The 12639-nt window shown below is 43.4% G+C and overlaps 1 protein-coding gene and 1 long non-coding RNA gene across 13 annotated transcripts in view; one reads left to right on the top strand and one right to left on the bottom strand.

Annotated features, from left to right (window-relative positions):
* Nucleotides 1–2538: 2538 nt before the first annotated feature.
* LOC133571878 (uncharacterized) lies at nt 2539–7223 on the bottom strand. 2 transcript variants are annotated; one of them, XR_012048596.1, is made up of 4 exons: nt 6984–7223; nt 3805–3962; nt 3638–3717; nt 2539–3512 (listed from the first exon to the last, which is right to left on the bottom strand). It is a non-coding gene; the product is annotated as an uncharacterized lncRNA (long non-coding RNA). The 2 variants fall into 2 exon arrangements; XR_009810465.2 differs by lacking the exon at nt 6984–7223 and having other exon boundaries at nt 3805–5146.
* Nucleotides 7224–10472: 3249 nt separating this feature from the next.
* larp1b (La ribonucleoprotein 1B) overlaps nt 10473–12639 on the top strand; it is a 133544-nt gene continuing 131377 nt past the window's right edge. For all 11 annotated transcript variants that reach the window (XM_061925106.1, XM_061925105.1, XM_061925101.1 and 8 more), the window contains exon 1: nt 10473–11281. In XM_061925106.1, the coding sequence (XP_061781090.1) occupies nt 10945–11281 (337 nt within the window). In that variant the 5' untranslated portion in view covers nt 10473–10944. The remainder of the gene's footprint in view (nt 11282–12639) is intronic.

Genomic DNA, 12639 nt, shown 5'->3' with positions numbered 1-12639 from the left:
ATGGTTAGACACCTTAAGCTGTTTATTTTTAGTTGATTATGTTGATTTTATTTCATTAATGTTTTAATTGCATACTTAAAAGTGCACTAGTCAGAGGACTGGTTTAAATGTTGAAATTGCACTTTTTCAGTGTAGTTTGTAAGATTTTAATTGCATATTTGAGAAGTGACTATGTTACCAGATCTATGTTGGATTTGGTGTATAATGTGTAATAATGTGTATTTGTTGTTTACCAGTCATACCAACCTTTGGATATTTTCTTTAAAAAATATACTATTACTACTATTTACTTTGAATACCTTTTGCTGGAGATACATCTTTCATTTACTGTTAGTACAAATTCTAATGCAGTACAATATAATGCACTTTTACTATTAACGCAGTACTTGTACAGTACATTCTGTTTTTCCCCCCATTTAAATAGGGTTATACATAATCCATACACCACTGCTCAAAGTTTAAGAGGCGGTTTCTGTCCTGACCCTCTCCCAGAAGTTGTTGAGTATTATATTTCTGCAATGAATGTAGAAACTCTGTTTCAGAGGGTTGTAAGATTGAACTAAAAAGAAACTGTTTAATTGCATTGTAATTTAGTTGTGTGATATGTGACACATATATATTAAATGCATAGAGTATTGGTTAAATTTATTTGGTAACATTTATCAAAAGAAAACTGGCAATGATTACCTAATTTTAGTGAGTAATGTAAAGTAATGCAACCAAGTAAATTAAAATGTCAAGCACAAGAAAATAATTAAAATCTACTGAATTACTTCATAACAGCAAATACTACAGATATATAAAATTTACTTAAAATTTTGAGTAAAATGATGTCCCTGCCGTAGAAAAACAAGTAGACTTTACTTAATTTGTTTAAATAAATATAACTTAAAACTTGGATGTAATTAAGTAACTGTTACTTAATATCTTCACAACTGTTATGTTATATGGTAAGTAGAATTTACTTGATACTGGCAAGTGAGTGTTACTTGATATTGCAGCATTAAATTTTACTTAAATCATTTGCGTGCAAATACTTACAATAATTTTTTAAAGTAAATCTTATGAGTTATTTTTTTCAGTGTGGCGAGGCCGTGGGACGGCCCGCCGGAGACGAGGAAGCTGGCGGTGCCGTGGGACGGCCCGCCAGAGATGAGGAGGCTGATGTCGTCGGTGTGGGCGGAGCCAGAGACGAGGAAGACAATGTTGTCGGTGTGGGCGGAGCCAGAGACGAGGAAGACCATGTCGTCGGCGTGTGCGAAGCCAGAGACGAGTAAGACCATATCGTCGGCGTGGGCGGCACCAGAGACGAGAATGACGATGTCGTCGGAGCCAGAGACGAGGATGACGATGTCGCCGGCGTGGGTGGAACCAGAACCGAGGATGACGATGTCGCCGGCGTGGGCAGAGCCAGAGACGAGGATGACGATGTCGACGACTTGGGCGTGGGCGGAGCCAAAGACGAGATGACGATGTCGCCAAACTTTCTCTGGGACCTTCTCTGGAACCTTTTCTGGTACCTTCTCTGGGACCTTCTCTGGAGCCTTCTCTGGAACCTTCTCTGGGACCTTCTCTACACTCTTAGAAATAAAAGTGCTAAGTAGAACCATATAAGGTTCTTCGGCTCGTCCTCATAGGAGAACCCTTTTTGGCTCCAAGTAGAACCTTTTTATAAAGGTTCCACCTGGAACCCTTTTGGAGGGTTCTACCTAGAACCCAACATGAAGGGTTATACCTAGAACTGTGTGTGTAAGGTTCTACCCAGAACCCCCCATGAGAGGTTCTACAAAGAACCCACGCAGGGAGTTCCACTAAGAACCCTTTCATGTTTCAAGGGTTACATCTAGAACCCACACAGGGAGTTCCACTAAGAACCCTTTCATATTTCAAGGGTTTCATCTAGAACCCACACAGGGAGTTCCACTAAGAACCCTTTTGTATTTCAAGGGTTTCATCTAGAACCCACGCAGGGAGTTCCACTAAGAACCCTTTCGTATTTCAAGGGTTTCATCTAGAACCCACACAGGGAGTTCCACTAAGAACCCTTTCGTTTGTCAAGGGTTTCATCTAGAACCCATGCAGGGAGTTCCACTAAGAACCCTTTTGTATTTCCAGGGTTTCATCTAGAACCCACGCAGGGAGTTCCACTAAGAACCCTTTCGTATTTCAAGGGTTTCATCTAGAACCCACACAGGGAGTTCCACTAAGAACCCTTTTGTTTGTCAAGGGTTTCATCTAGAACCCATGCAGGGAGTTCCACTAAGAACCCTTTTATGTTTCAAGGGTTTCATCTAGAACCCATGCAGGGAGTTCCACTAAGAACCCTTTCATGTTTCAAGGGTTTCATCTAGAACCCACACAGGGAGTTCCACTAAGAACTATTTCATGTTTCAAGGGTTTCATCTAGACCTGACACAGGGGGTTCTAAAAACATCCCTTTTCAAAGGTTTTCACCGATAACCGTCTTGTTTTCTGAGGGTTCTATAAAGAACCATGTTGTATTCTACAGATCAGTTTAGTTCATATTATATTGTGGTCATTTATCATGTTGACATTGAACAAACATTCAAAACATTTTAATGAGAAAAACATTTATTTAAAGATAGTCCAACAAAACAGGAGAGGCTGTGTAGGTCCCAGGGGAGAACAGGTCAAAAGTCAGCATAGGTCCAGTGGAATCAGCAACATGACAGGCCAGACACATCATGCTGTCCTCAGTAGGTGAATTTGTGTAAATAAATCTCCAGCAATGGTGACATGGCAGAAAGAGACACAAAATAGTTTTAGTTCAATCAATCCAAGGTGCACTTACTGCATTTACTGCGCCTTATTGTAAGCTATCTACAAACAATAAAATAATGCATGGTCCAATGAAAAGAATCAGTGTACATACTGTATGTACTAATTGTGACAGTGGAACAGAATCATGAGAAAGTGAGGGAATCCCACAAAGTTTTCACATTGATTTAAATAATGTTGAAATACTTTTCAGTGTTATGTAACAAGTACTCAAAATGTTACGTATTGTAACAATAATGGAAATCTAGAGACGTCACTATGCCAAAATCAAACAAAATGTATTGGTCCAAAATATATATTAAATAAGGGATATTTTTTTTTTATCAATATGTACAAACAAAGGGCAGCAGCAGGAATTTGACCATTAACAAAAACATAAAGCATGAAATCCCATGCTGCAACACATCTACTCACTACTCCCCACTTCCGACACAGTTGTATAGTCTCTTCACTGAAATGGGTACAACACTGTGGTCCTTGATCCCCAACACAAATCTTTCAATGAAAATAAGAGTTTTTCTCAGTTCCTTTGGGTACTGGACAGCAAAAACAATATAGAGTGACAATGCACTCATAGCATATGATTTGTCCATGCTGCTGTCCTCAGTCAAAACCTGTATACCATCCAGGTATAGGGTTATCCTTTGTGCCTGCAAAGGGTTCCCCTCGTGTGTGTTATGGAGCATGATTGCTGGAGTAGGCACGCTTGGCTCCTATGCAATAAAAACAGATACATGTCAGTAAATAAAACCTGTTGTGAAAACAGCAAAATGACTCAATGTTGCCATAATATGGATAATGCCAATTCCTAAATCTTGACCTTAAATGCAGTATTTACCTACAGTAGAGTGTATAGAAAAGATGAGTCCTCTCTGAAAATGGAAGGCAGCAGTAGAATTGCTGCATCCCTAATGAGTCCTGAGGAAATAAAATCATTCTGTAATATTTTTTGTTTTCAGAAATACAGATTGTGGCTCCTATAGATACACATATAGGCCTAGATACCTCGTCTTACTGAATCATCCAGGCAGGCATTGATTGCCCTCTGGCAGCAGTCCTTTAAGTCACGCATAGATGCTCTTTGAACCATCTTCGTTGCCATTCGATCCAGCTCTGTGACCATCAGCTTCTACAAGGAATTGCTCCTTCATCTCCCACAGAAGCTGTAAGGAGGGATAAAAAGTGTCATCTCAAAATACTTGATGATCATAAATGAAATAATACACATACAATTAAATATGGTCAATTCAATGCTTGAAGATACCAACTATTTTAGGAAGCTTCAGTGCGGGAAACTTTTCGATGATTTCCTCTGCCTTGGCAGTTGCCATGAAGGTCTTTCGGTATGCATAGGTTCGTCTCATTCTCCCCTTTAAAGAGTTCAGATCTGGGTGTACCTTAAGCATCTCTATAGACATTTCATTGATATGAGCTTCAATGCTCCTTTCATCCTCTCTACATTCTTCACTCTCCTGAGCCTATATGCATTCAAGAAAAATGACAAGCAATATAGTAAGAGGTAACCATTAAGATGAGGTGTACATGTTTTTTAAAAAGTTATATAATATGGAAGAATCATCCTCTCTGTAACCTTCGTCTTGTGTTATCTTTCTGCTACCACTATGTTGGAGACCAAGCTCAAGCCCAGTCTCCCTGCTCCTCCTACCCGCACATTAGTGTGTGCTCAACATGGATGTATTAGATCCATGGTGCTCACCAGCCCACCCATCCCTCCAAAGACGAGCTAGATGGCGACCGCAACGCCGCTACCGACAACGTTAAAGCTCCTTCTAACATTGACAATTTATACTATAATATTTCATTAAAATAACAACTACGATAACCTTTTTAGAATGATTTAAGATTAATTGTACAGATATATTGTAACCTATTTTGTTATGGCAGCTCTCAGCAGAGCTTTGTCAGGTATTGTATTGTTTGACCACAATACAATTTGTTTGTTTGTTTTCTACAGGAAAACAAACAAATAAGCAAACGAACAAAACATAACAAGAAACAAATGCTTAGTCCACCTTTTACCATAAAAGTCCTCAGCTAGGGTCAAGCATGCTGAAATAAGATATTATATTTAGCTCACCTTGATTCTCAGAAGTTTCTTCTGTTCTCTCTCCTGTTCTTCTTTGTTCTGTTCTGTTCACAGTAATCACTATTGGTATGTCACACCTGGTTTGTAGGCAGGGAAGACCAGACCATGTGGTGCAATCCATGGGGCAACCAGCTCTTAACTCACACATGACAGCCACCATCATGCCAGCTCCCTGGCCCAACACACCAAACCTTGCCCTTTCCCCTGGGAGATCAGGGTTCAATTCCCAGCATCAACAAACCCTGATGTAGTAGCTTAAAAGTCAGCATTACAGTGTGATTTTTGCATCAGTTAAGGCTTGGCCTCTGACATCAAAGACCGTTGTCTATCAATGAACTTATATGCAGCTTCACAACTGGACTAAGCCAGTCAGCAGGGTATAGCAGCCATGGGACGAGGCCGATCATGGAAAAGTATGAGGAGGAGACAAATACATGAGTAAAATTGTCTGTAAAATAAGTGTTTAATATTTTTTAAATTGTCTGTCACTAATCCACACATCACCTCAGTATGCATTAACATGGTCACTCTGCATCAACCAGGCCTTGAACTCACAACTTCAAACTGTATCCCTAGATCACCTGACTTGTAACAAACTTCCAAAAGCCTTTGTCCAGTGAGTCGTATAGCTCACTTAGATGACCCAGAAAGAGGGGTTATATCCTTGCTGCAGGGACCACCTTGCTAGTTCTTTGCTGTGTGTCATTTCCTCCTGAAGAAGGCAGTAGTGTAACTAAACTAAATAAACACAATTATAACTGCTGCGCAGCAATGGGTCGGGTCCGGGCGATTTTTGGCAAATTAAGGCAATTCTGAGCAACAAACAGGAGAACAGGAAGGCAAGACAGTTGACATTATAATGTTCCTTTTGCACCAGTTGAGGCTAAAATCCACAACAATAGAACCAAAGACTGTGGTCTATCACGCTGAGCTAATTGGCAAGTGACAATTCAACAGTGGCTTCACAAATTGATTAAGCCATTCACTGTTGTGCATGCAGATTTGAAACCACTGTAAATATATCAGTTATCAAGACAAAAGTCTGAAAATACACATATTGCATCTAGACAGAATGGAGATATTGGTAATTTGATTTTTTAATTGATTCGATTTGCTCCATAAGTTAATAACTGATGTTTAATCTATCATGACTCTAAAATGTTTGCTTCACAAAGACTATCTGGCATTTTCATGAGCTGTCATCACCACCTTTGTCAGGGCTTGAACCCAGGTTCTTTGGCACCAAGAACCAGCTCCTAAATCCCTGAGCTATTTCTCAAACGTAATCACTAGCCAGACAGCAGTTGTCAAGACAGATTTCAAAAATGGTCCTCCCAGTCACAGCTAATCTTTGCCTGAGTCAACAAGATTTGCTGATGAAGATCTTGCTTTCTTATAATTAATGGTTGTGGAAATAAATTGGTAACAGAACATTTCAGTTATAGGACTGCCATTATTTGTATGTCTGATCATAAGGTGTAAGGTAATAGACTAGTATGGTGGACCTGATGACTGAAGGCAGCCAGCTGGTTAGCTCAGTCACTATTGCCAGTGACTTTAGACTGGGTGGCAGGTGTTCAAATCCCAAGATGGGCAATTATGTTACAGTTTGATCAACAGGATCTGGGGAGGAAGAGTTTGCTTTAAAATAAACAAAAAAATTTAATATGAAAAGTATTTGTATCAGTAGTCACAAGGAAATGTATTTTGCACCATTATTGGCAAATGTTATCAGGAAGTATGTCCCTGGTGACACAGGATCTTACCCATGCTTTCAACAATCCCTGAAGAACTCTTGCTTCCAAAAACGGTTCTCTGGATCAAAATAGTTCTTACTGGAACCCTTAGTGTTAGTGAGAACCCTTTTAAAACCAATTATTCAGAAAAGGGGTTTTAAAGGGTTCTCTGGATCAAAATGGTTCTTACTGGAACCATTAGCGTTACCAAGAACCCTTGAAAAACCCTTTCTCCGGGAAAGGGTTTTTCAGAAGCAAATGGTTCCAGTTAGAACCTCAGCCCTTGTAGAAGAACCCTTTTGGAACCCTTATTTCTAACAGTGTAGGACCTTCTCTGGTACCTTCTCTGGAACCTTCTCTGGGACCTTCTCAGGAGCCCTCATGGTCTTCTTGTGTCACAGACACTGTTTTCCGCTGACAGTTTCATCCACTACTGAAGCCCTCGACATGATGATGGACAAGGTGAGCGTTTCACCAAGAAATATAAATAAAGCGTATTCACTCTTCTTCCTGCCCCTCAGATCCCGAGGACCATCGTGAACATGGTGCCGATCCTGCCCATGAAACCTCTCAGAGATGTCCGCCCCCTCCCCTTTTAGGGATGGATTCTAGACGTTCCCCCAAAAAAACAAGGTTCAAAAGTCACAGAAGGGTGAAGGGTGGAGTTGCATCTGGCAAGGCGGGAGACTACGGAACGGCCACTCGCTTGGCCGATGAGGAGGCGTGTGGGCGTCTGATGGCCGTCCGTGCGGCAGGAAAGCAGGAGGCCGTGGAGGTGACGAGCATGGAGGATGCGACGTGGGACAGCCCGCCGGAAACAAATATGACAGCGCCATGGAATGGTCCGCCGGAGACGAGGATGACAGTGCCATGGGACGGCCCGCCGGAGACGAGGATGACGCCGCCTTAGGACGGTCCGCCGGAGACGAGGAAGATGACAACACCTTGGGACGGCCCGCCAGAGGCGAGGAAGATGACAACGCCTTAGGACGGCCCGCCGGAGGCGAGGAAGATGACAACGCCTTGGGATGGCCCGCCGGAGACGAAAAGGATGGCGACGCCGTGGGACGGACCGCCGGTATAGGAAGTGGATGGCGAAGTAGGGGGTGGGGGGGTTTGGTGGTAGCGGGGGGTGTATATTGTAGCGTCCCGGAAGAGTTAGTGCTGCAAGAGGTTCTGGGTATTTGTTCTGTTGTGTTTATGTTGTGTTACGGTGCGGATGTTCTCCCGAAATGTGTTTGTCATTCTTGTTGGGTGTGGGTTCACAGTGTGGCGCATATTTGTAACAGTGTTAAAGTTGCTTATACGGCCACCCTCAGTGTGACCTGTATGGTTGTTGATCAAGTATGCATTGCATTCACTTACAGTATGTGTGCGTAAAAACCGCATATATTATGTGACTGGTCCGGCACGCTGTTTGTATGGAGGTAAAGCGGATGTGACAACAGGTTGTAGAGGATTCTAAAGGCAGTGCCTTTAAGGCACGCCCCCAATAATGTTGTCAGGGTGGAAATCGGGAGAATGGTTGCCCCGGGAGATTTTCGGGAGGGGCACTGAAATTCGGGAGTCTCCTGGGAAAATCGGGAGGTTGAAACCGATACCGATAATTTCCGATATTACATTTTAAAGCATTTATAGGCCGTTAATACCGGCAGGCCGATATTATCGGACATCTCTAGTCTGAAGCTAAAGTCATAGAGAAATGTCTTAAACGCAAAAATTATGACTAAAATAAGGTGCACTTCAATATTATTGACAGTTTATTCACTAAATAGTTGTATAATTTTTTCTCATCATTATTAATTTACTTAAAATGTATTTATTTTTAACACCCCGTGATTGTATTATAATGTATTTTCATCAGTTTTCACGAGTCCCCTCTTTTTTGCAGTACATTTGATTAGTATTTGTTTTTGTAATTAGCCTGATCTAAGTCTGGATAAAAATCTTTGTTATTAACACACACTTTCATATAATTTGACAAGGTTAATCCTGTTCAACTGTAAATAGGTTAGATATGATTATTGAATACGATTAAAATCAAGAGTAAGATTACTAATTCAGTGGGCCCCTCTGTAGTGGAATATTTAGGTTAAGAACACTTGTCACACACTATTCAGTTACTATACATTTAATACTATATAATGTGTGCACTAAGATGGAACTATTTTAGCTATATAATAATAAAAACACAACTTGACTAATCACAGTGTTCAGCTTTATTTCAATCTATGCAAACAGTTAAAAAACATGTTATTTAAAATACATGTACATATTAGAGATGCGCGGTTTGCGGACACAACCGCGGAGTCCGCGGATCGGGCGGATGAAATTAAAAAAAATAAGATTTTATCCGCTCGCGGGTCGGGTCGGGCGGATTAATTAGATTTTTTTTTTTTTTTTTTTTTGCAGGTGGCAGTTAAACCAATTCGGAAATATATATACATAGTTAAATGTTGTTACCCACATACGAAAAACGAGCAGGCACCTGCTGCATATGCCACAACAGAAGAAAAAAAAAGAAAAGAGATGGACACTTTTACGGAGCGGAGAAGGGACGCCTCGCCGGGGTCCGGGACCGAGGCCCCTTCCCCCGAGAGGGCCCCACCGGGAGCCGTAGCTGAGGCGATCCGCGAGAAGGGCCCGACGCACGTCCAGGGTCACTACCGCGCCCACCGCACCGACACCCCGCCTCGTCCGCTTTCGCCACGGCCGGCGTCACGCGCAGCAGGTAAGCAGCTTACCTGCCCGCCACCCCCGTGGCCGGGGGCTCGTAACATGGGTCACTCCGCGCGCTCCGCCCGCGCAGCTTACCTGCTTGCCACCCCTGTTGCCGGGGGCGCGTAACAGGGGTCACTCCGCGCTCAGTGCGCTCACGAAAGGGGTGGGGCTCACCCTGGTTGATATAGAGAGCAGGACGGTGGCCATCGAATTTCATTTAAGGTTTGTGATAAACCATCAAACTCATTCGTTAAAAGGACTCTATAGTAATATAAAGCGAATTTTTCTGGACATTATCATGCAAGAAAAGTTTATTTTTGGGATCGCGATCACCGCGTAATGATTTTTAAACGTTGCATTACATTATTAACTGTCCCATGTGATCAGCCAGTGCGATTGGAAGTCCATGCTCAATTATTGCCTCCGTAAATAAAACTTCGGCATTCATCACATCCAAAGAATCTGTTTGGGCGACGAAAAACGTTGAAAGTTTTCCACTTGTATCGCTAGCAACGGCATTAGACTTGTGTTTTTTTGTCCCAACGTGGTCTTTTACATCGCTAATTCCTCCGTGTCCGATCGAAAAATCTTGTCTGCACAAGGTGCAATTCGCGTAGTTTTCACCCTTTTTTTTTTATTTTTTTTATTAATATTAGATATATAACAACGGGCGGATGGCGGGCGGATGCAGTTCTGATCAAACGTTACATCGGGTGGATGGCGGATGGTTGACGACTTTCTGACGCGGTTGCGGATGAGATAAATTGCCTATCCGCGCATCTCTAGTACATATATATCCAATCCACTTTATTTATAAAGCACTATTAACCACACTGTTTCTAGAGTGCTGCCGCTGTGCATGACACAAACAATAAATAGCAATTTAATTAAAAACATTTCATTAACAATAAAATATTAGAAAATTATATAAGTAAAAGACTGATCTATAAGATAGAACAAAACAGTAAAACGCACATATAACTGTTTATATACAATATAGTATAGTGTGCATACTTCATAGACGGCAGATATTTACAGTTGAACTGTGACGTCAGACAAAGTTTAAAGACTTTGTGCTACAGTGCGTCCTTCTATCCGCTGGGAGCAGCAGAGTGATGTTTACAGCGCCGAGTGTACTTTGCAGGACAAGCCGTGTGTGCTGCTAGCAGCGTCGACGTGAGGAAGGAGCTTTCGCCGAGAGCAGATCGTCTTTCTCACTTTCCCCAAAGTTACTCAAAGTCCGCGCCTGTTAACAGCCAAGTGTCCGCGCGGTGACGGACTCGCGTTTCGCAGGTAACCGACGCTTGACATGAAACTTTGGACCCGTGGGGCCAAACAACACTCGTTTCGCGGACGTGTGCACGGTGGCTAGCCTAGCTAGCTAGCGGGCTAACAATTAGCATCTGGGAACTACTTGGCTAGCTGGCTAGCGAGGTCCAGCCCAAAAAAAGTTGTTTACCTCGCCTTGTGGCTGTGTTCTCCCCCCCCTCGAGCTTTTGGACACTTTTCTCTGGCATAAGAAAGAAAGGACCAACTGTTCACACTGGATTTAAGAGCGAGCGCTGTTAGGAAACTAGCAGGATGTCAAGCGAGGTCGAGAGCAGTCACTTTGACTCGAGTTTGACAGCAGTGAGCACCAGCGGGCAGCGGGACCACCAACACGCGAGCGAGGAGGCTCAACGGGCCAAGGCGAGCGCCGTGAGAGAGGAGGGAGGCTCGGATAGTCTACCGGCAGACCACCGCGGCGGCTCGGACGAAGCCAAAAGTCCCCCGAGAGACTGCCAAGAAGGCGAGCCGAGCAGTAACGCTGACTCGGCGCTTGTGGCGACCAAAGTTGTCGAGGCTCCGCCGCCGAAAGTCAACGCATGGACCAAGAGAACGACGGGAAGAGTGCTAGTGAACAACCTCCATGACCGAGGTAAGGACTTTATTGCCTTTCTAGTAGCACCACTTTGAAGCTGCACTTTGACAGCGACTGTTTTTTTTTGGGGGGGGGGGGCTTTAATGCTCCCCATCGCCCCCTCGTGTGGCACTGTGCCCCTTTAGGGGTTATTGTTAAGTGGGTGAAGTGTTTAAATGTCAATGTCAGCACACTGCGGGGCTGTCGACATTTGAGCCACCCACCCCCTCCTTCTCCATGTTAGCACCACGTGTTGACTGCTGACAACTGCTACACCTTTAGCTTGCAACCTAGCAGCTAGCATTATCCCCCCCCGCCCCCCGGGCTCTCCCGAGCTGGGGTAGTCACTGTGTTTGTTCCGGGGAGTGAAGGGGAGGATGGTGCGCTCCATGCCCATGTTGCGGGGCGGGGGTTCCCATGCGAGAAGCTAGTCCAGCTAACTGCACGTCCAATGGCCTGTAAGCCTGCAGCGCCTCCCCCAGGAGAGGGAGAGAGAGAGAGAGAGAGACCTGCATTTTGGTAAGCTCAAGGTAGATTTATTTATATAGCACATTTGTAATAAATAAAAAAAAAGACTACTGCCTCAAAGTGCTGTATGTACTAAAACAGAAAGGTAAAATATTAAAAATAATATTAATAATCAAACTCACAGTAAGCACAAAACATTATATACACGCCTCAAATTTTTACTTTTTGAGGTCAACGCAAGTGTTGCTTAAAGGAGTGCTCATATTTTAGGGCACCAAGGCAAGTTAGAAGGGCACCAAGGCAAACATTATTTTTTTTCGAGGAAGGAGCTCTAAATGCATAGAGACCAAAAGTGTGTGTGTGTGTGTGTGTGTGTGTGTATATCGGATCGGCCGCCGATATTTGCCAAAAAATGCGTATCGGCAAGGCATGGGAAAATGCCGATCCAGATCCAGTTTAAAAAAAAAATCTCCGGTCCGTGTTTTCCAACGCACCGATTTAAATAATACATTCCACTTTTCTGCTGCTCCCTAATTTCCGTTCTGCATTTTCCAGCACACCTTCAACACATCTACAGGTCTGTGGATTCTCACGCAGTTGCTTTTAGCTGCTGGCATTACACGACAGGCTCTTCTCACTCTTTCCTGTGTCTCCTTCTTACACACGTCACATACTGTCACGTCATACGTCACATACGTATACGCCCTCCCCGAGCAGAGAGGTAGCAGCATGGCCAACGTTAGCTGTGATGCTAGCGCAGCCGCTAAGGTGCGCGCCTGTGCAATTGCGCACTGCTCAAGCGTCCTCTGCGCACGGCAAATCTATGCCACGCACAAAATCAAATCAAAAAATAAGCGCATAACAATTTTCGACACACGGATACGACAGAGAAAACAGTTTTCGTCATC

Source organism: Nerophis lumbriciformis, linkage group LG29 (genome assembly GCF_033978685.3).
Source record: "Nerophis lumbriciformis linkage group LG29, RoL_Nlum_v2.1, whole genome shotgun sequence".
Classification (NCBI taxonomy): Eukaryota; Metazoa; Chordata; class Actinopteri; order Syngnathiformes; family Syngnathidae; genus Nerophis; species Nerophis lumbriciformis.
This window is presented reverse-complemented; position numbering and strand designations above follow the sequence as displayed.